The sequence below is a fragment of the Wyeomyia smithii genome, chromosome 3 (assembly GCF_029784165.1).
Source record: "Wyeomyia smithii strain HCP4-BCI-WySm-NY-G18 chromosome 3, ASM2978416v1, whole genome shotgun sequence".
Classification (NCBI taxonomy): Eukaryota; Metazoa; Arthropoda; class Insecta; order Diptera; family Culicidae; genus Wyeomyia; species Wyeomyia smithii.
The window spans coordinates 241,751,226-241,775,297 of NC_073696.1; the positions used below are offsets into that span (position 1 = coordinate 241,751,226).

General features: G+C 38.0%; 1 protein-coding gene across 4 annotated transcripts in view; it reads right to left on the minus strand.

The window, feature by feature from the left end:
* LOC129730031 (protein peste) overlaps positions 1-24,072 on the minus strand; it is a 43,544-nt gene that overhangs the window by 7,963 nt on the left and 11,509 nt on the right. Inside the window, exons 1-3 of one of the 4 annotated variants that reach the window (XM_055688995.1) lie at positions 19,716-19,865; positions 8,713-8,912; positions 8,136-8,441 (exon numbers count right to left, since the gene is read on the minus strand). In XM_055688995.1, coding sequence (XP_055544970.1) covers positions 8,136-8,441; positions 8,713-8,835 — 429 coding nt within the window. In that variant the 5' untranslated portion in view covers positions 8,836-8,912; positions 19,716-19,865. Of the gene's footprint in view, positions 1-8,135; positions 8,442-8,712; positions 8,913-19,436; positions 19,458-19,710; positions 19,866-24,072 lie in introns of those variants that run through there. The other 3 variants (XM_055688997.1, XM_055688998.1, XM_055688996.1) reach the window with 3 other exon arrangements.

Consider the following 24,072-nt stretch of genomic DNA (forward strand, 5'->3'; position numbering starts at 1 on the left):
TGCAGCACATACATAGTACAGTTCGTCGAATCTGTATGCGTGAAGGATTACGGTCGTATCACACCGGCAAACATCCCAACAAGACACTGAAACCGAACCTGGTTGCCAAAAACCCGAGCAAGAAAGCTATACGAGCAAGTCCTGATAGAATACCGTAGTACTGTGTTGCTATATTATGATGGACGACGAAACATACGTCGAAATGGACTATGGACAAATCCCGGGTCAGAAATTTTACCTTGCTAACCGTAAGGGGAATGTTCCATGAACGGACAAGTTTACAGGAAGAAGTAAATAGTTTTGTTGTTCACCCAGTCTCACGAAGACCCCGTGAAGTTCTGGCCCGATAGCTAGCTGCCATTACGCTACGCTTGGAACAAGCATGTAATCGAAAAAAGGATTATTCCGCTAAACTGCCCACAGTTTCGTTCCATCAAATGAAATTGGGCAACAGTCAAGCGTAAATTGAAGAAGTGTGGCAAATCAATCAAAACATCATCTGATATGGCGGAGTGGCGGAAATAATGGCCGATACGGTCAACGTTGCCACTGTACAGAAATTGATGGGAGGTATTCGACGAAAAGTTCGAGAATTCATCAGAACAGCACTGGAGCAATTCTCGCTGAAACCGTCCCACTGGTGACATGAGGTCTTTCAAAAAGGATATTTTTATGTCTTAATGATTGAAAGTAGCGAGAAAATGAAAAAAAAAAAAACCACTTTGGTTCGTTCATATTGATGGACCCCTCAGGCACAAATCGGTTAAACGGTTTTTACAAAAATAGATTTTTGAGCAATTTTTGACCTTTTTATTGATTTATTTTTCTTAAATTTGCTATTGAACCCCCTACAACTAACACATCGTTTTCAAGAGGAATGATAGAGCGTTCATTTGAAGTAGAAAAAAAATGGTCGCCATCTTGGATCTCGCCACTATCTTGGATTTTATCAGAAAAACGTGTTTTTGAGCAAGTTTGCAACCACTGATTTAAAATTTGACAACACCATTGGAAACCTGAGAAAAAATGCCCAAAGATACATTCAAAACATTAGGTGAGCATTGAGTTTACCTTGTCATTCTGGTCATTTTTCAAAATCGTTCTTCAAACAGTACAACGCATGACGCGCGGCTAATATCAAATCATGCTGAGTCTGTGGTGTGTGTCTGTGTGTAGTGTAGTTTAGGGGCCATCCATGTTCCACGTGGACAGATTTTTAAAGATTTTGTTACTACTCCCCCTCTCCCTTCCCCTCTCCCACAACTTCTCATATAAGTTCTCAAAATGTTGTATGGACCGTGGACATCACACAGTCCCCCTTTCCCAAAGTTGTCCACGTGGAATGTGGATGGCCCAATGCCTGTGTGACTTTGGGTCTGTTCAAAATTACGTAAAGCAAAAAATCGTATCTTTGATCCCTTTTCACTGCATTCACGATGTTTATTTCTTCACTCCCTCGCTCCTCCTTGAGTGTAACGTAATTTGTGATCAAGCTTCTCTACGATTTTTTTGCTAGAACAAAGTTTGGTTCCCTGTACGGAGGACAGTTTTCGCGTAAATAAAGTAAGAGTAGAATCAGCACTTTTTTGATCCCTAGCTATTTCTTATCGACGAAACGGGTACGTTTGCTACCTAACGAAATTCAGCCAATTGATTAAAGGCTATTCAAAAATTACGGTGCGTGGGTGCACTTACTACCTGTGAACTAGAAATACTGACTGTCCACATCATACGCACACCACAGGCTCAGTATATTGCGTTGATTTGATATTGGACGCGCGTCATGCGTTGAACTGTTTGAAGCTCGATTTTGAAAAGTGACCAGAATGACAAGATAACCTCAATCACATCTGTTCAACTGAAGAACCAAAAACGAGACAAAATCTCTTTATTTTAAGTATCGACATCTAGCGGTGGAGAGAATGCATTCTACACTCGAAATTTCATCACGCTTATATTCCATTCATTCAACAAAAGGACCGTATGAGCTCTCGCCGCTTTTTCGTCGAGAGAATCCTTTGTTCTCCCCGGTGCTGGTATAGCGAGAGTGCCTTTTCATGATAAACGTACAGTGCCACCCGCATACGTGCAACGGTTTTTATGTAGATATATTTTTAATGAATTTCATTGTTGCCCAAGTTGAAAACTGAATATCTTGACTAACGACAATTATTTTTTTACATTGTACCTAATGTCGTAAGCAGTGCTGGTACAGCGCGTCTGATATGCAGTGCTGGTACAGCGCGTCTGATATGCATTTCTAGCAATGTTAGGTATAAAAACGGCACGAGAAAAAAATATTGTCGTTGATCGAGAAATTCGGTTTCCAAGTCCAACGAAAATATTCAAGTAAATCGACTAACGGATTAAAATAGTTTCAACAGTCGTGAGGTGTACGATCCAAGAAAATATGTTAGACAATGTTTGAATGGTTGAAAGATTTTTAGTTTAATTTGTTCTATTGACGTTGATTGTGAATTGTTACTGAAGTTCCACTTCAAAGATCTCTTGAATGCGGTCCTGTGTGAAGTGCGGTCGATCCTGTGAACTTGATTTTGATAGATTCAACTATTCAAGATCACCTTTTTGCCTGGTTATTAAAGCAAAAAAAAAATAGTTTTTTGGTGCATGTTCAAACTATTGGAGCGAACTGTTCGTACGATGCACTGTAAAATCAATGTAGGATGGAACAGCAAAAAATGAATGCGAAAGCTTGGGCACCGATTTGCTGCAGAGTTTTGTTCGAAGTTGCATATCTGTTCTGTGCCTCAATGCTCACCTAATATTTTGAATGTATCTTAGAGCATTTTTTCTCAGCTTTCCAATGGTGATGTCAAATTTAAAATCGGTGGTTTTTTTCTACTTCAAATGAAAGCTCCATCATTCCTCTTGAAAACGATGTGTTGGTTGCAGGGGTTCAATGACAAATTCCAGAGAAATAAATCAATTAAAAGATCAAGAATTGCTCGAAAATCAATTTTTGCAAAAACCATTTAACCGATTTGTGCCCGAGGGGTCCATTAATATGAACCAACCAAAGTGGTTTTCTTATTTTTTCGCTACTTTCAATCAATTCAAGACATAAAAATATCCTTTTTGAAAGACCTCATGTCACCAGTGGGACGGTTTCAGCGAGAATTGCTCACTGCCGGTAACCGCAAGTCAGCACCGGATTTTGGCCTATCATTGAGTGTTCAACAAAATGTTCAACAAAAGTGAAAATCAATACCAAGTCGAATTGTCCCATTATGAAAAGTAACCGCAAGTCAGTCCCAGAGGAAAAATAACCGAAAGTCAGTCCCAAAGTCAGTTTTAGTTTGAAATGGTGATGAATTTATGTGCAGCAATTACTGCTAATATGAATTCAGGTTCATTTTTTTCTTGGTTCGCTTCTAAGTGGATCTATCCGGAAAATCTTCAGTATCGAGAAAGCACCCATCAGTATCTAGGAAGTCGTTCCAAGATATCGCCAAAGGTGATGCTCGAACCTTAAAAGGATTTTGATCATCTTGACATTTGTTGTCGGATAAACCAACTGCAGTCCCTCATGATGTTCGGAACCGATGAAAGCTCATCCGAATCCGGATCCGGATGAGCTTTCATCGGTTCCTTACATCATGAAATTTTCCAACACCGACATTTTTGGAACTGTTAACATAACATACACTTCCGAACTGGAAGGATTGACGGATTTCCACGGCAACGAATAACAACACGTCGACAAGCACTATACTGCCGGTATCCGGATAACTGTCCCATAATGAAAAATAACATGTTGAGAAAACGGCGATTGAATATTATCCGTGAATTTTCGGATTTCCAGCAATTACATCCAGAACCAATGACAGTTTCATGGCACCACAAGTTTATCGTTGAGAACAAAAAACCATGGATGGAATTGGTTTTACGTTATATAACTTGAAAAAAAGACAAAATGGGACAAAATATGCGGGTACATTTCAAAAATACTCGCATATTTTGTCCCATCACAGATAAATTCAACCAGCAACCGGCAGTATCATCGGCAACGTAGATTGTACTACAGAAAAACAACATTAGTCTAGGTAATTAATGGACATACTTCTATATGCCTAAAATAATCCGATATACACTAATCTGGAGCAAAATTATATGTTTACAGTTTGTACCACTATGCAGTGGGACTGTAATGCGGGTACTTTCAATATGGGACAAAAACAACTTGGTATTTTTTCCATGTTTTGCCATACAAAAGTATCAATTTTAATTTTTTTTCCAGAAAATATGATAACAATTAGGTCGATTCCCGATGATAACTCAAAAATGACCAAAATCAGTATGGGACAGTTATGCGGGTACCGGCAGTATAGCATCAACATGACAATGTGACAATGTGACTGAATGGCGGTTATTTTTCTTTTCGATATAGAATGTAACGGCAAGTCAGTCACACTCAAGGTTTTTATAATTAAATCAATGATTTCAGTGGTTTTTACTACGTAATAAGTGCAGGCTAGTATGCAAACTATATTTAAGCATGAATATTGTCAAAATATTTCATGTAAATGAAGTGATAACTGAGCGGAAATAAAATATTTTTCGAAGCAGTTTTCTCGATTTCATATTTTTACAGATGGGACCGACTTGCCGTTACCGGCAGAGCAGGCAAATAATTTTTCATGTATTTTTTCCTTGAAGTTCTATAAAGACTCTGCATAAATATATTTTTCGATTTTATGGGACTTAGAATTTTTTTTAGCTGGGGCTTGAGAAGAGTGTGGCAGCACAGCTAAGCCGACATCCATAAATCACGTAACGCAAAAAAACTCAATTTTTGGACCCCCACCGCCCCATATGTAACCTTCTTTCCCCCATAAAAATTACGTAACGCTGTAGAAAGAATTGCTTAATTTTATTAATTATTATTTTTAATTTTATTATGCTCGTTTTTGAAGAGTCTCTCCAGAGATTTTTTGTTACGTAACGCTAAACTCACCTCCCCCCTCTCCTGTGTAACAAACCGTAACGCTAAAGGATACTCCCCTCCCCCCTATGGGCGTAACGTAATTTATGGATGCCGCCTAACGCCGGTACGAGTGAACTGTCTGCTTAATAAAAGTTTGCATTTCAAGTGTAGTGTTTTTCACCAGTTGTCTTTTTTTGCTAAAACTACTGTGTTTCGTGGAGGCGCTCGAATATTCAACCACAGATTAACAGACGTAACACTTGAACCTAGCTCCATCGTCACAAAAAAAACGATCATTTCAAATTCCCAATCCAATAACAGTCTTCGCGCGACAACGCCGCTTGGGACGCTGTCATGCAAACTCATACATATTTTGTGGTACCCCATTTGACACATGCCGTAACGCTAGCACTGATGTCGAAATACATGCGCTCGAACAAGGCCGCAGATGGAGCTAGTTTTACTAACGTAAAGTACTGGAATCCGAACGATGGTTTTATTGACAATTTGTTCGAAGTGTTATGTCTGTTAGTCTGTGAATCAACGTTTTCAATGGATTCATAAAAATAAGTAAGATTCGATTTTGTGTTGTGCTGATATTCTAGCATATCCCCAGAAAAAAATATTCGACACCATATCTTATGCCGCTCTGACAGTACAGGAGTAGATGTCGCATGTAAAGATTTTCTATATCGGAATTTCTATAACACTAGGCTTTAATGATCTTCATACATTGTTATGCGTTTGCTTATTGTAACGATAAGTGACATTTTCCGTACATACACTAGCAAACGTATGTAGCCATGTAGGGTTGTTTTTCTTTCCCATGACAAGTAAATCATCGCATCTCGTTGTTTCGAGTTTTCTACTTTTACCAGTGTTTAGCACCGCTGACTGAAAATTTAGCGACGCTAATCGCTAATCCGCTAACTGGAAAATTTAGCTAGATGATTGTTAAACGCTATACGCTAAATTCATGAAATAAATGAAAATAATTACTTTTGAGTGCTATTCAAAATAGGAGGTTCGAAATTCATAAAACGATGTGCATACTTGAGAATTGTGTAAAAACAAAAAGCATCGAAAGTGATTCTGTTTGTATGTAACTAAGTACTTTCAGGAATGTTTTTATAAAAGCGTAATCAGGGCCCCCCTAGTCCTGAGGCGACCTTTTTTTTGCTCGTCACCTTCCAGAACGTTACCTCTAAATGTTTTAAGAAAAGAGGGCCTCACAGACAAATTTGCTCCGGGCCTCCCAGCGTCTAAATCCGGCCCTGAGTTTACTCAAATCTTTCGGTGCTTTTTTTAATAACTGTATGTGGGAGCACCGTGATTTGGCTTTATTTCGATATCAACAATTTAATGACATGCTATCTGTGCATTTTTTTCATTGGTCAAAAAGTTAAAACTTCGCTTTGAGGCACGTGTTCTCGAACTTTGATTTACCTCAAATTTTGCATGAGTGCTTGTTTCGAGAAGACGAAACTTTTAACCCTACCTTTAAACGAAGGCCAAGTTTTTCCCAGTCATCCCATTGGCGCCCCAATGAGTACGGATGCCAAATACAGGAACAGCTTGCTTCTATATTATGAGTAACCCGCAAAGAAATGTTCAAGCGATTGCATGCTTTAAATATTATTTTAAAACAGGAACTTGGGTTTCTCATAAGTTGAAGTCACCGAACGTTGAGCGTCGTGTTTTTCGCCTGTGAACAATTGCTCTAGCTACAATAAGGAAGGGTCGAGTGTTAAATCACTAATAATTCTGTGTGGTTTGTTATTGTCTTTACAAAAACTATGCTGACATATAGCAAATTTCTTTATTTCACTAAACAGTGGAAATCAACGCAGGAATAGAGAAACGATATGGCTATTTACGATGCAATAAAGAGATGTCAGATAACCCTAGGTGAGCTCTGGGAATAAAGAAATTCGCTAATAGTTGCAGCCTTAGCACACTCCGCACGCTGTTTTCTCACCTATATACACTAATCAAAATCCACCACTGACAGTTCTGATTGGTAAATATTTGTGTATAGAAATAGTAGTTTTAGTATTTAGTAGTTTTGTATATAGAAAAGTAGACATCGTTTGGGCGAGTAAAAAAAGCATCAATATCGTTGATGCTTTCGCTTTTACGTTTTTTTATCAATATTTTTTAAACCAAATTGATATTTTTTCCTCTTCTAGTTCTTTAAAAATTTTAGGCATATTTTCCGATTTATTCTTGCCGTTTATAACCTTCACTGGTATTTGAGACCAAATTCGCATTTTTTAAACTTTTGAAAGAGTTGTGTATCTGACTTTCTGGTAAAAAATTCCCGATTTTTCAATATTTCACGGGATAATTTTTTTATTGCTTGTTGATTAACTAAACTTTCTAAAAATTACTACTTTTATGCAATGAAAAATGTGCTAAAGGCTTTAAAAAAGTTCCAAACTTTCCTCTTTTTTTCTCGAGCAAAAAGGTATATAACCTCTTAAAACAGGATGTGAGTTCCACTCACTTGCCCGATACTCGTTTTCTCCAGTATAGCATCTCTTTAAAGAGTTTTTCTTCTTCGTTACAACAAAAAAAGTTCAAATCTTACGCAATACTTTGTATGCATATTTATTTTTGCTTTCGAACTAATCCGACGGTTTCTGGGGATTCCGAAAAATACAACAAAACTTGACTTTGAAGTTGTTTAGCGGTCGCGTCAGTTCTGGTAAGCAAGTTTCTTCAGAATTCATTCATTTGTCACACTCATATGGTGTGACGGAAAATACAAAAAGCTACGCTAAACCAGTTTTCATGATGTTATCTAAGAAATTCATTATATAGTGACTTGCATTTCGATGGTTTGCAGATGAGCTGGACGCGCATCACAAACATTGGCCTGAATTGATGTTCCGTAAAGGGGTTCTCACGTTAGGCGCGAAACTACGCTGTATCTTCGCGTCGCGTGACCATAAAAAAAAACAGTGTCGATTGTCTAGGTTAATATCTAAAACATTACATCATATTTTCAACTGGAATAACCCGCAGAAGGAAACCAGTTTTTATCTTGCAAACTGACCTGCAAACTGCAGGTATAAATCGTACAAACTGTATTTCATATTGAAAATCGATCTGTTTCATCGTCCAAAACTTCCAATCTAATAGTTAAACTGTTATCAAAGTTATAATCTCGTATAGATTAAGTACTTACGAGTGCAACTACATTAATACTACTGATCACATCATCCAGTGCACCATTACTTCCCTCCTCGTCGAAATAGTACACGCTCTTCTTCCGATAGCTGACCGTTGCATTATGGTCGTGCCACACAATGTCCACCTTCTCCGGTCGCTCCGTGAACCGATAGGGACCCAGCTCCTTCAGGATCGGTTTAGTGCTGTGATTTTTGAGGTCCTCCGGATTAGTCCAGTTGAAAAAGTACACATCCATCGAGAGGGGGAAAGGTGGTGAAACCCAGGCATCGTACCCCCGGGAGGTGGGCCGCAGTTTGAGTTCCTGCGCAGGATAGAGACAAACGGTCAATTGAAATCGCGGAATCTGTGCTGCAAGCTGTGATGTGAAGTCATAAAGCCGACACGGTCGGCCGGTTGAAGTCAATCACTTGCCAATGGAGGTCAATTTATCGTTTGAACCTAACCGATAATTAAAATCGATGATTTATGCTGTAGTTGGCAGTGCAATGCACACACGCCGTTACACTGCTAATTAAGGCTAGAGATGACACTTTTAAGTTCAATTAGAATACAAAGTCGAAAACTAAACTTACCTCGTGCAGTATATCTAAGAAGACGGCTTGAAAGCAGAAGGTGAAAAATACTCCAAACGCAACCAAGATCACCCCGCCGGATGTCAGGATGCACCTTCGGTTGCAAACCTCTTTTAAGTGCATTCTAAATGGTCAACTTGCAACAGCAAGGGAATTATATTCTAGAATTTGTCGGTGGGATGATGATTGTTTCAAGTGACCTGGAAAATAGTAGAGTATACAGGAGATGGTTAATACAATGTTTCACAACAAAGAAAAAAAACAAAGGCTTGTTAAATTATATGTACAGACCAATGTCATGAAAAAAGAACAATAAATTCAACAACAGGAATTTCTGTAAAAATTAAATTACCACGTTCTTTCTATTTTTTTGTCAATCCATCAAGGCGCTAGGAATTGAGAAGCTCTGCGTCTTCGTTGGTAACAAGAAAAAGTTATACTGTGTTATAATATGCAAAGCAATGACTTGATGCTACATCCCGCTGCCGGAACTTGACATTTTGTTTTCTTTACACAAACAATTAGTGCTTCAAGACAATTGCGGGGCTAACGTTACGATCCCACTGACACTCGATCCCAGATTCGTACAACCTAAACTGAAAAGAAAAAGAGCGCAACATCGTACCACGAGACTTACTATCCTTATCATATTTTTTATAATTTGGATTGCAACCCTCAATTATCGGAAATTGAGACTAAAATACTCTACTTAATTCAAAAATTTACTAAAAGTTCGCGAACAGCCAAAAATTTAGAAAAAAAAATCAGAGCACCATAAAACATATAATAAAATTGAGTAGAAATTGAAAACAAACTAGCATAAACAAACTGCAATTTGAATTTAAAATTATGAGACAGTACTTAAACTGTAACTCTGTAACTGTTTAAAATTATTCGAATGTGTAACACTTGCAGATGAAAAAAAATCAATAACTGCGACCAGAATCGTTGATCTTTTATGAGATGAGCCCACGTGTCTACTGTATCCCGTACTTCTATTATTTCCCGCACTTTCGTTATATCCGGCTATTGAGAAGCGGCATGCTTATTTTTTATCCGTCCTTGTGTATACTGATTTTTACCCTTTCTTTTTCACGCCTACTGCTCTACCAAACCGAGCTTCGTTTTTCCTACCAAGTATCGCCACTTATATTTTCCTAGAGAAGTTTTGTTGGACGACCTTCTAGCCAGTTATAATTATAAGAGAGACTTTTTTTTACCCTAGATCTCCCCTACCAAAACACGCCATTTATTAATTTCCTGGAGTAGTTTCGCTGTGCGACCTTCTGACCAGTTTTGATAATAATAGGGTCTTATTATTTATTTTGTTTAAGAGGTTTCTACCGAGATTCGAACCCACGACCATCCGCCTAACAAAGCGGACTCTGTAACCTTGCGACCTAGCAAATAAACTTATTGATTAGAAGGAACTGTGCTCCGGGTGAAATCAATCGAGAGATACAAACTCTAGCGCCTGGTAGCAATATTTTTTTATGAATACCGGATGCCTGACCCGAATACTGTGATAAAGCATCATAGAATAATTTATGAAAACTATAGAACAAAAAATGTCTGTGTTAGAAAAATAAAAACTAAGATTCTGGCAGATATTTCTTTGAATATCCACAGTTGCAAATTCCAACTATAGAACTCAAAAATGTCTGTGTTAGAAAAAAAAACTAATATATTTGTAGGTATTTCTTTGAATATACACAGTTGAAAATTCCCTATCATGACGTTAGTTTCAGGTTAAATCAATTTGATGCTGACAAAGCTTTAGTTACTCAACAACGATTTTTTTTTTTGATATTAATTATAGTTCGATTAGACTGAAATAAAAATATTTCACTTCAATAATTTATTTTTTAAAGATCACTCTCTTCTTCTTTCCTGGATAATATTTCAGTGACTTTCACAAAAATAGTAACACAATAATTTCACATTACAATATATTCAAATTTTAGTTTAACCAGCAAGTTAAATCATAACAGAAAAATAATTTTAAAAATATTCACATATTTTTTTAATTTAAAAAAAAAAAACAAAAAACACTGAGAAAAATAAAAACACTGAACAGAAAAACTAAATAAATATTTGTTACAGGTTACGACATTTTTTTTTTTAATATAAATAGTATTTATTTCTGCATTTCTTGGTTACATTTTTTACAAATCTAGTTAAAATTACAATATTTACCAAAACGTCTTCTAAATACATGTCTGTTGTTCCATCGCATTTCTCTCACCTGTTTTTTCAAATTAAATAGATCACCTTCTCTAAACAAATTGTAACTAATGGCCCTACACACTATCCATAGGGCAGCTTTCTGTCGTTGGTTTTTTGGGTTTACTTTCCACGAAAGAATACTCTCTGCATTCGAAAACTTTAGTTTTAAATGCTTACGTAGCACTTCATTGACCCATGCCAAGACTTGATGTGCATTTTTACATGCTATAATGCGATGCTTGTTGTCATCTGGTAATGAACATATGTCACAATTGGAACTTTGAAGACGACCAATGCCGTAGCTTAATAACTTTTCTTTATTAAGTATCAAATCGTTCACGAAAAAATACAATCGTGACTTGTCCTCCATCAACAAAAAGCAGGATTTGATATTCTCCCAAATGTTTTCCCACTGCACAAGGGGAAAATTATTTTCAACCTTAGGAACCACACACTTGCTGTCAATAAAATACCAATACATCAACATAACAGACTTCAAATCGAAATTCTGCTTCAAAAATTTAGCTTCTATGAGCCATTCCTTACCATTTCGGGATAGATGGCTCAAATGACTTAACTTTAACAGGTATTCTTCATTTGCATTGTTGTTTCCTGGGGGACGGGACACGAGGCATATGGACGCTAGGCATATGGATGTTAGGCATAGTATGCTAGGCATACAGACGCGAGGCATAATGGATGTGAGGCATAATGGATACGAGGCATACTGCCACAAGGCATAAAGGACGCGAGGCCGAATGGACGCGAGGCCGAATAGACGCGAGGCCGAATGGACGCGAGGCCGATTGGACGCGAGGCCGAATGGACGCGAGGTCGAATGGACGCGAGGCCGAATGGACGCGAGGCCGAATGCGATGTTGTACGATCGCATGAGATCCAATTATGTAGTTCAGGTGTTATTATATTCCTAAAGAGTTTAAGTTGGGTATAATACCTTTCTTGAAACCATGCGGCGAAGACGCATAATCGAGGGCAAGGAAACGAGGCGGCACTAAGCCGCCGTGGTTTCCGCAGTCCGAGCCGGCCGCCGACCCGCCGTCGGAAGCGGCGGCCTCTCGCACCCAAACGACTGATCTACTGGTTTGCTAGGTCTACTCAAACAGAGTTTTCTTCCCTTAGTTAAGTCCGAACGAGCGGTAGCGAGTAAGGACAGCATTCGCTCGGACAGCGAGTCGGCCGAAGGCCGCGAGTGTATTGCTTTTCAAATGACACTTTGAAGCGAAATACATGTTATCGAATGCTGTGTTGATGATGACGATAATAACACATTCCATATCACTTCCCCTTGGCCTTGTGTCCTTTCGGCCTAGCGTTTATTCGGCCTCGCGTCCGTTCGGCCTCGCGTCCATTCGGCCTCGCGTCCGTTCGGCCTCGCGTCCATTCGGCCTCGCGTCCATTCGGCCTCGCGTCCATTCGGCCTCGCGTCCATTCGGCCTCGCGTCCATATGCCTCGTGTCCGTATGCCTGCCGTCCATTATGCCTAGCGTACTATGCCTCGCGTCCGTATGCCTCGCGTCCGTATGCCTCGCGTCTGTATGCTTAACGGGGTGTCATCGTTTCCTGACTGGTCATAAAGGATATTTTTCATGAACAGAGCTTTGCATTTGCTTTCTACATCAACCAGTCCAATGCAACCATCTTCACATCTCAAATGCAACTGATTTCGATCAACTTTGAAAACACTGTTACCCCAAAGAAACTTGCCAATTGCAGCTTTCATTTTTCCTAATTGCAGATTACTCGGTGGAATTACTTGCGCTATATTCCAGAGCTTCGAAAGAATGAATGTATTTAAATACAGGGCTTTTGCATGAATATTCATATTCCGTATTCTGTTGTTCGACAATTGAAATTGTATATTACCAATTATATTACTATATGTAATTTTAGCCATATCTGTCCACTTGTTTGCAACGTGTAGTCCTAAAATCTTTTGCTCTGATACTTCCTTCACTAAGAACGGTCCTCCTCTGCATGAGTTAATTCTTAGGAATGATGATTTGTCCAAGTTAAATCTAATCAATGAACATAAGCTGTACGAGTGATTTATTTGAAGCATCAGATCAAACTCTTTTTCATCTCTGACGAAGATGGTTAGATCATCAGCATATGCAGTAACAGCGAGGAACCTATCATAAACAAGAATGCCTGTGATACTACTTTGTAATTTACTTATCAATGGCTCGATGTAAATGACAAACAGCACCATGCTCAGCGGACAACCCTGCCGGACCGATGTTTTAATTTGATTTCTTTAGTCAGGAAACCATTATAAAGTACGCTAGAAGTGGCAGAAGAATACAAATTTTCCAAACATGTCACAAGTTTTTCGGGGAAACCGTATTTCAAAAGAATTTTCCAAAGGAAACCGTGATTGACACTGTCAAAAGCTTTCATCAGGTCAAGACTTACTAGATATCCTTTAACTCTTTTGTTCTCTTGGGATCTGGTTACTGGACGGCGTATGTTCTTAAGATTTTCAGTACATGACTTATTTTTCATACATGCCACCTGACCAGGACCAATGATTTTATCTAACATCGTCATAACTCTATTTGCAATTATCTTAGTGAAAATTTTATAATCGGTGTTGAGTAAACTTATCGGTCTATAATTATTAAAGTCTAGGTGATCACCTTTCTTTGGCACAAGTGTTATTATACCTGAAGTAAACTCTTTCGGTGGTAAATTTCCATCTATCAAGTAAGAATTATAAATGTAAGCCAGGTCAAACTTAACCACATCAAAGTTTTTAAGGTAAAATTCGTACGTTAATCCATCGGGGCCAGGAGATTTTTTTGCTGAACATGATTTTAAAGATTTATATATTTCGTCTGTTGATTTGGGTTCCATTAGCAGAGCTTGATCGTTTGCATTCAACATTGTATTCACAGCGTCTAGAGTGTCGATATTTCTTATTTCATTGAGATAAGGTTCTTTGAATTGGTTCGAAAAGTGAGTGAAAATTATTTCCCCTAATCTTTGAGGCTCAGAGGTGATAATGTTGTTATTATCTTTCAAGCGGATGAATGCGCTTGATCTTTTCAACTGCGCAGCAATTTGAAAAACACTGATTGTTTCATTATATGCCATTGTTTGCGGCCCAAGCCTAGAAACACTTTGAGATAGTCGTTCCATTTCCATTTCCATAATTCGTGATTTTGTAATCTGTAACTCATTATACACGTCGTCTATTTGTAACTTAGGTGCAAAAGAATGTTGATAATTAACACAATATTATTATTCATTAAGCATATTAAAGTACAAACCGAAGCAACACAACAACTTCAAACAAATTTGAGAAAAAAAAACAAAGAAAGGCAAATGGTTTTGATACCCATTTACCAATTAAAATTATTCAATTACAAAAGCATTACTATTTATTTATTAGTTATTTTCAACGCAATTCCATTTGGACAGCATTTTCAAAATAAAAACAGTCGAAAACCATTTCTTAAACAAAGCATGGCAATTGAAAAACAATATTTTTTTTAAAATAAATTAGAATCGAAAACAATATAAGGGAAAATCCAATCTTTATGAGGTTTGATTAAAAATTAAATAAGAACTAGTTTATAATTATAGTTTAATAACAGTTTCACACTGTAAACCACTTTCTTTGAAAAGAGAAGCGTGGTTGGTAAAAACAACGTTTGAAATTCTTCAACTAAAATTTATTATGAAAGTTTAAAATATTCCCCAAATGCTGGATTTTTTGTATAAACTAGCATAGGCACAAGCTTTGAAAATATGGATTTAACTCAAGAGTCTCAACGAGAAACGTTAGAATTTTCTTTTAATGTATTTTCGAAAGATTTCTGCTGCTACATTATTCTTTCCAAAGGGGGAAGATGTGGCCAAAACCATCCAACCACATCATCAGTTTTAAAATTTAATAATTTGACGTTCTAATACGAAGCCTTCTTTAATACAGTTTCGATTTACCAACTCTTGGAGTTCAATTATACGCGTTTATTATTTGTACAAAACGATTGCCTAATAAAATAGTAAGAGGACGTATCCAACACACGACCACATAACTGACATAGAATCAGGCTTCCGTTCTCTTGATTTTTGCCCAAATTTCCTTTTCTACCTGCCAAACCCCTTGGAGAACTAGACTTTCTCTCACACAGAGTGAGTAATTTTCACATTTAGGCGTAGAGTATTTCAGTCGCAGAGTTCCTTTGCACTCTTTATCATCACGTGTTAGGGATAAACATTTATTTGCTCTCTCAGTTCAAGAGGGAGTAGTTTTCGTTAGCTTCTCCTTTACTAGAAGAGAAGTTGGCCAAATATCAAACTATTTAGGTTCACATTGAAGCCACATCCTAACCGTTTTCGAATATAATATTATAGGAAGATTCACAACTCACCATGGGTGCGTATTCTGCAGAAATTTCGATTTTATTCTGTTTTTGCCGCACCCCAGAGCGATGAGAACGGTAACGCAATGCTCAGTTGGTCGCTGAGCAATTTATTTCATTTTTCTTGCGTGCGCGGATGAGCAATTTACAAGAGTTTCACTGGATTTTTGCTCTGTCAAATTAGGAGCGTTTTTTCGTCAGAGAAACTATTACTCTGCGCTCTCTCTACAGCAGACGGTGTGATGCACATTGAATGTAAGCTCGCAGTTGTTAAGAGGGAAGAAAACTCTTTCTCTTTAAGATGAAGATGAGCAAAACAAAGCCTGCATAGAATACGCATACTTCCTAACAAACGGATTCCGGCTGAACTACAACTTAATAAGCTGTTATACAACACAATTTCTTGTTGGGTTGGTATTAACAGAAGCTTTGTAAAGAGTGTTTCATTAATGAGTCTTAAAGTCTACTATCGTTTGTTAATTCAAATTACTCTCCATTGAATAGCCCACATGCAGGGCCGGATTTAAGGAGGGAGCGAAGGGAGCAAATGCCCCGAGCCTTTCGATTCGAGTCCCCCCCCCCTAGTCCGGGTAGACGTGGAAACAGAGTGAAGACCTTTTTTTCCCTCGCCACCTTCTAGCGAATTCAAATTTTCAAAAAAAAAGGCTCCACAAAAATATCTGCGAATAACGCAACTGATGCAAATTTCTCAACAGCCTTTGATTGACTTTTGACGTAGAATTAAGTTTTACGGCAATATGTAAACATAAGGGTACAAATTGAAAAACCGACCGCTCACTTTCAAATGCTTAAAACTCAGTTTCCAGCTTATAACAATCGAGTGGTAAATTAGCAATGCGTCTTTCGAAAAGTTTTTGTAATGCTAACTATTGTAATATTATAAAATGCAGAGCCTTGCTGAACGCATGTTTCGACTTATCAAAACTGAAACAAGGCCTTCTTCCCCGGCACAGCCGACGCCCAAGTATTTGTTTAGTATTTTAGTAAGTAATTCGCTGGTTGTTTTATTCGCTCTAGTCCACAAAGACACGTCTACCGAAAGTTCAACTCTCAGACGTCACGCACAAAGGCTAGCATGCAGAAATTAAGTCTTCATTAATATCCGATTACTGCTGCAAGAAGGTGGTTGATTCTTACTGGAAACTGAGTCCATAGCCACCAGAGCAGTATCTGATTTTAACGCAGCCAAGCTGAGCAGGAGTCCCATTTGATCGCAGCGTTTTACAGAAGACGGACCAACCAACGAACCGTAGCACTGTACAGTATTGTTGAACATGCCTGACCATGTTAGTAATTTTGTCCGGATCTGTCGCGTTGCGTTTGCTTTCCGCCATTTGGCCACTGGTAATAGCTGTGAGTGTGCCGGTAGCGTGCGTGTAAGATCGTTACGTCTGGTTTGTTTGCTAGCAGTGCGTGCGGAGCGAAGAACAACAAGACAACTAAAATCATCCCGTATCATAGGTAAATCGGAATCCAGAATCAACGACCACTCTTCGAGGTTACCAATCAATTAATAAAAAAAAGAGTAGAAAAAGAATTATCACTGAAATCTACCGCTTTACCTCAATCAAGTGTATTTTCAAACCTGTTGCAAAAAAATAGAATGACGTAAGACAAGCTGTCGTAGTTGTACGTTAACCCTGCCCTATAAACTGCCTTATAAACAACCTCTTCAACTACTTTGAGTGTGCCTAATTCAAGAATTGCGTTAATTTTTGCTATTGATAATAAACTCACGTGTACTGTGAAATATGAAAAACTCATCAACTGTTTCAGTTAAAAGCAAGTGACCGTCCCTAAAAGAACGGTTGGGTTAATTTTCTACAAAGCTGGAAAACTATCGAATAATGCCTTTTTCCTATTTTCTTTGACGGCAAAACAGCTTGGATGTTCGGAAGAACATTTCCTTATTTCCTTGGGCAATTAGTGAGGCCGAATAGAAGCTCGTTCTGTTTCTTGTCATTGAATAGTCACTTGCAGAATAATTCTCGTTCTATTATTTCAAGCAGCGTTCGCCGTCAATTCCAACGCTTCCGCAGCAAAAAAAAAGCAGCCGCTAGATCGATAGGTACTTCTGTGCCAAATCGCATAATTCACGGGTATTGACCTTGTCGTTAGCAGCTCTAAGACTGCCTGTGCGTCTTTTTTTACGTTTACGACCCACGTGGTAGGAACGTAATCACGAGAAACACGAAGAAGTAATGTGAACTTGAACCGACTCGCGCGAAAATCAGTGGACGAATGAATGATGGTGTGATGAAATAAATCCGTGTGATTGTCTTAAATACCTACGGAAAGGACTTACGCGATAGGTGGGCGGGGTAACGCACACGGTATTATGGAAGAAAGTAAAAAGGGGTGGGCTGTTTTTGTTTTATAGGAAAAAGACGAACGCAAAGTGCATTAATTTTCTGTCAACTGTTCAACCATCAACAAACCCGTCATTAAGATGGCACAAGTGGACCACGAACAAGCGGCAAAACAGCTAAGTTTGCCTTCCGTACTATTGCTGTTACCAAGGGAGCCAGCCAAGTCCGCTGCGTTCGAAATACACTAGCTCAAAGTGAATTGTTTTGTTCCTCCTGCCAAGTACAAATTACAATTAGCCTTTTTCAAGGCCACAAACACGTTCTCTAGACATTGCTGAGTTTTCTTACCTTACACATTATGAAATATTTATTTGAAGCGATTAAAAAGTGACGCTAAAATTGTTTTTCACTAAATGCACTCATAGTTTAACTATCGAGCCAGTTTGAATTCTGTTCGAAATTGTTTGTTGTTGTTACAGAGCAATAGCAATGTGAAATACAAGTTAATCAACTAGATTAAAAAAACTTCACAATTCAGATAAATCGCTGGATAAACATGTTTAAAAAATGCCGTTGATGTGCCACAATATAAAAGCAATATAAACACAGTATAAAAATAAAGACGAGGGAATGGTGGAGAAATTAAAACATTTTTTATCGTTGCTTTTGCCGTCTACGGTCAAAAAATTAACACTGAGAAGAAAAGCGAGGTTTCAAAGTTTTAATCCCCATTTGCAACGTTCTGACGAGTGGCAGAAAAATAATAACTACTTTAATTGAATAATTTTAATGCACTAAAAACAAGGCGCGTCCACTATGGACTTTGAGTGTGTGTTGGGGCAAAAATCATACAAACATAAAATCATCGCCTGCTACGCTGCGGCAATTCTGCTTGCTACTGGTCGATCCAGTTTTCAGAAAATCATCCTTTTGCTATGAATGACGAATATTTTTGTGTATAAAAATATGTGACTAATAAAAGTTATACTTCCGGTGAGCGTGTCGTTGTGCACTCAAGCGAACAAAGCAACAACAACAACAACAAATCGTTAACAGAGTCAAATCGTTTGTGTCGAATATTATTCTATGTTTTAAGTTTTTTTTTTTTTAATTAGTAAATGGAAGTGGTCCAACGCTAAAAAATTTATAACATCTTTTCGAAACTGTTTGGAGCTTGCCACCAAATTTTTGCTTCAAAATCTAAATCGTTTGCAATCCTTAAAAACATTTCCATTCATGGTTGGCAGAATACTAGCAGACTGATTTTTTCTGGCTGTGAATGCAGAATTGGATTCGAATACTGCAAGTTTTTCAGTGCAAAAACACAAAACAATGCATGATTCTAGCTCGGTTTATTACGAAATTTTGCGCCTTCCACAAACCCACCGTCAACATCGCTCACAAGGAGAGATGCAGTGGTGACAATCTTTAACACATAAAACAGTAATCAAAACTAAAACAAATCCCGCAGTTCATAATTCACTCCAACACAAAAGACACTGCTTCCTTATAGCGACTTAATTTCTGTTAGTTCTCCCAAACATAAATCAACCGGCAACCTGAACAGCGCCAACAAAGGGTCCCAACAGCTTGGCTTTGTTGACAGTTGGCAGTGGCGCGGCGACACGAATTGAATTAGACTATTTCCATCAATTGGTCAATTAACACGCCGCGAACTTTTGCTCCCGGTCGTAAGTGAAGAAGATTCCGAGACGACAGTGTTCGCCCCAACAAACCACAGGTTATTCCGGTGATGAAGCGCATGTATGCAACTCAATACCTTATTCTTAGCGGAATATTTCTCTCCGGGTTACGAATGATAACTAATTACGCTATAGAAGCGTCAATGTAGCGGCTGATCTAAATATCCCGGCTCTATTGTCACTGTCGCAAAAATGGCATCATCGACACAATCATCACCAATCTAGGTTGGAGTCAAGGCAGAGTATGTTCCTTCCAAGTTGGAAATGAACACAGAACTTAACCGCGCACCGCACAAACCTATTGATTATGCGCCAATTGAACTTTACACTGCTCAGCACTAAACCAATTACCTTACCGAAGGCACTACGGTGACACAATGACGGTTCCAGTTTGTCAGCGCAGCGGTCAATTTTGCAAACGACGCACACTCCGACGGCGCATACTCCCGAACAAAACACGTCTTTCCGCGGCCGGCACAATTCGGTGACTAAGCCGGCTTCTCTGTTGCTATCATTTTCGGTTGGTAATCGCCGAGCTTATCTTATCATAATTCTGGCGAGAGTCTCTCACATATACGCATACACTCGTAAAGATGAACGAGCACTTCTCTATATATTTTTGCAGGGAAAATGTTAATGTGCTTGAAAAATTAACAACTCGGAGGAACGGAGTGATAAGAGGACCTTCTCTGAGATACTTTCGTCACACGGAATGAAATTAGTATGCTCTCTTTTTTATAACATTCATGCTGCGAATGTTATATGAATTTAGTTTATTCAGTTCGTTTGAATTTTTCCATCTCAGTTTTAGTATTTAAACAGTTTCAAAATGGCATTCAAGGTCGCATTATTGTAATAGTTCTTGTTTTCATAATTTGCTTATGTGCTATTAAAACCAGAATTTTATGTATTTGTTTTGATAAAAAATAAATAAATATTAAAACTCTGACAAATTTCAATTACGTCAATTTTTTATCAACTTTTTCACCTTTTATTTACAAAGTCTATTCTCGTAAAACGCGGTGAGTCTTTGTGAGTATCAGCCAGTTTGTTTTGTTTATCATTCCGATATAATACGATAACTGCCTAGCAAAAGTTTTGAAAAGACATTAAACTTAAGACACATGTTGAAACTGGTTCGCTGATGGAATTCAAGATAACAGCTAAAATAACGTTGGTTGCAGTTGGTGCAGTAATTTCTTTCGAAAAAAATTACGCCACTTTTACTGTTTCGCTTGAGAAGAAACGAATAGATTTGAATTGCTGATCTGATCCAATTCGTTTATTTCCTTTCTCATTCGGAACCAATCAGCCACTTTGTTTGATCCCTACCGTAGCAGTAGCGAAAGCAATTAATAACACTCACTATCAGTAGCACATCGTGGTTTGTTTGACTTTCTATAATCATTGAAAACAAAAGATGGTAAGGCGTTTACTACATTATTACCAACTTCCTTATTGACTTCAATTTGTTGCAACCGAAGCGAAAATAAACCCTGCAACAGGATTCACACACCATCAGCTAGAATCAGAATGCTTCCTGATAGTGAAGAAATTAAGCGTATCATCCGGGGGAAGCATTCATTCGCATCTGGGATGTGTCAAAAATAGCCACTTCGATATCGGACATCATCTTTTCGGGCAGCCAATGTTAAGTGATTCCCACACGCAAGCGTCTAAATTCGTCTCAAATGGATTTAATTATATCAATTGGGTTAGGAATGTATGCGCGAAAACGGGGCCGGAATTCGCACACCGGCGGCATTGTTTGTAGATGCCAGCGCGAAGACAGCTGCGCACCGGTGACATATTCGATACAGGACTTGTTAGCTATGTTGTTATCACTAAAACTGAAGTGCCTACATACTTTCCCAGAAGAAAATGCTAATAGTACTTCTGATGAGAGTTCAGAGGGAAACACATTTTCCTTGTGTCAGCGGACTTCTGGAAGCCTTTAGAAACACTTGTCCCGTTATCTAAGAGCTATCGCTCAAAGCCCCCGATTAGCAGCACTGTTGTTTCGTTCGTTTGGACAGTTTAGCTGATAAGCCGATAAAAACAACTCATTAGAATCCGTTCGATGATGATGGGAAAATGTTGAAGCATCCGAGATTTTTTTTCGAATCACTCCTCTACCGGAGACTCGGTGATAGTGCGCTCGATTTATAACTGGCACGTAAAGTATTGCCGGTGGTTATCAGGAGAAAGACAGTTGATTAGAGCTAGCCGTTTAGGGCTGATAGGAGAGATTGATGTTATACATTTAGCTGCACCTAGTAGAGGGAAACATAAATGGGATTCTATCAATAAGCGCTACTCGAGTTTCTAATTGACTGGAAAATTTAAATTTGTTTTTCTTATCAGCTTGTAGACTTTCTTCAAAGTAATTTCCTCCTCTAACTTATTTTATTTGTATTAAGGCAATTCAATACAATATGAAGAGTATGTAGAATATCTTACTTGCTGTTGTTATTTTATAATTCAATTTTTGTTGTGAAATATGTTTTTAAAAATTCTCGAAAAATAAATTTGTTTTTTTTTATTTGTTTCTTACACGCATCATTTTGATGGTCACCTACTTGAACTCAAAGTTAGACCACAGAAAAACAGACGTGCCACTTCGAAGAAAAAGCCTCAAAAATCCTCGTCCTTATTCGAAACGTTACACTCATGCGCCACCATGTGAGCTTATTGTCTACTAACTTGTTTTCGTAAAACGGTTTTTGTCGTTGATAATGAATGTGTACGCTTGCTTATAGCGACACTAGCGGCATTATTGCCCACTAAGCAAAATTTCAAAATAATCTTTATTTTTCTGGTCGATGAGATCGTCATCGAGTGGTACGTCTGTTTGTCTGTGGTTAAAATATGTTTATCAAATTGTTGTTTAATGCAACTGTTTTTTCCTTTCAATAATATGGAGTGCAGAATACTGCAAACACCCGAGTAATATTACACAAGGCACGTAATTCGTGCATTGAATTTACACTCGCTTTAAACCGCAACTTGCGCCTTCTGGCAGGCTAGCTAATCGAAGGATAAGGACAAGACGTAGGAATACTTTGAGTCATATTTTGTTTAGACTATCAACAATTATTATTTTGAGAACACCTTGAAACTGCAAGATTCAGTGGTGATGGCAATTCACCTCGAAAATATGCAATTTAACCCCATTAGTTTATTAGCTAGAGGTTGTAATTCTTCCCTGTTATTTAAAAATTCAGTCACAATAACATAACAGTTTTGAATTGAAACCTGGTCATACACTGAAAATATATATTAGATTATTCCCCGAAAACGTGTGTATTATATACAACACCTTCTGTTGTTTTCTGCAACGAAACCAATACGTAATAAATATGAAGGTATTTTCGTCAGAACTGTCAAAGTACGTATTCGTATACGTGACGAAAGGTTTTAAAAATAAACGCAATCATTCGTACAAACAAACGCTGCATAATGTAAATAGTATGAAAAATTAGTAAGCCTACGCAATAACATATACATTATACGAAATCAAAAATAAGAGAACACAAATATTTCGTTCAAGTGAATACTCGTGCTTTAGTTTTTTTGTTCGTTGTTATCCACGTTCATACGAGATTACATTCGTGAGTTGTGCAAATCATGCGTAATGTTGCAATTCTATTCGATAACTTGCAATACGAATATTCTATACAATCAACAAAAGTGCTGTACAATCTACGAATTCCATGGTTACGAAACGTGCGTGCAGAGAATAACGAAAAAATATTTTCAGTGTACATTTGGTCCATGTAGACTTAAAAGTTGAAACTTGATGAAAACATTTCAAGCTGATTGCATACAAGGCTGTAGAATGGAACACTTCACTTGTATTCGCAACCTTGCATGCAAACCGCTCATACCGGCTTGCTTTTGCGAAAGCATTGCATTACACACAAGTGTTAACACTGTTTGTATTGTTCTATACTAAACTTTCAATTGAATGTATGGGAAAAAATTACCCTTAACGAATTTCGTTTAGCGATAGGGCTCAACAGTTTCGTTTTTTCGAAAAAAGTCCCCATACAAAATTTCAGTTCAGACTTTGAGAATGCTTCAAAGCGGTCGAAGTTTCACTTTTTTGACAGGTATATGACAGATGGAAAGGAATTGTCCATCTTAGAAATGCATGAAAGGTCGAAATAGGGTGTAAAACAGAATAAAAAAATTTGGTCGAATTTCTGAGGTTTTGAAATTTTTGAACTGGGGCTAAAAGAACGTATCGAAAAAAACTGACCTACCTTCCGATGTCTCCGGCAGAGCCGGATTTAAGGGGGGGCCCAGGGGGCCCGGGCCCCGGGCCCCCACATTTTTGGGGCCCCCACAAAACGAGAAAAAGTTCTTTTCTCTATCAAAAATGAGATTCAATCAAAAGTTCAATTTACAGTAAGAAAATTTGAACAGACCATTTCAATCTGAAACTTTCCTTCAGTGTTATTTTTTCGCGAGCGCCAATATCACAACCACATCCATAAGATTTCACCTTCGATTCTCTTGAAATGACACACATTAACACACCATTTGGATCGAACCAGCGCGCATAGGAAATCAAGCAGGAAAGAAGATAATCCACAAGTTTTTTTAATACATTGCTGTTGATTCCGAAAATAAGTTTACCTATCCGAATCAGGGATACTAGATTTGCGTTGCAAAATGCAGATTTTCAGAGTCCGTGTGCAGATTTTATTG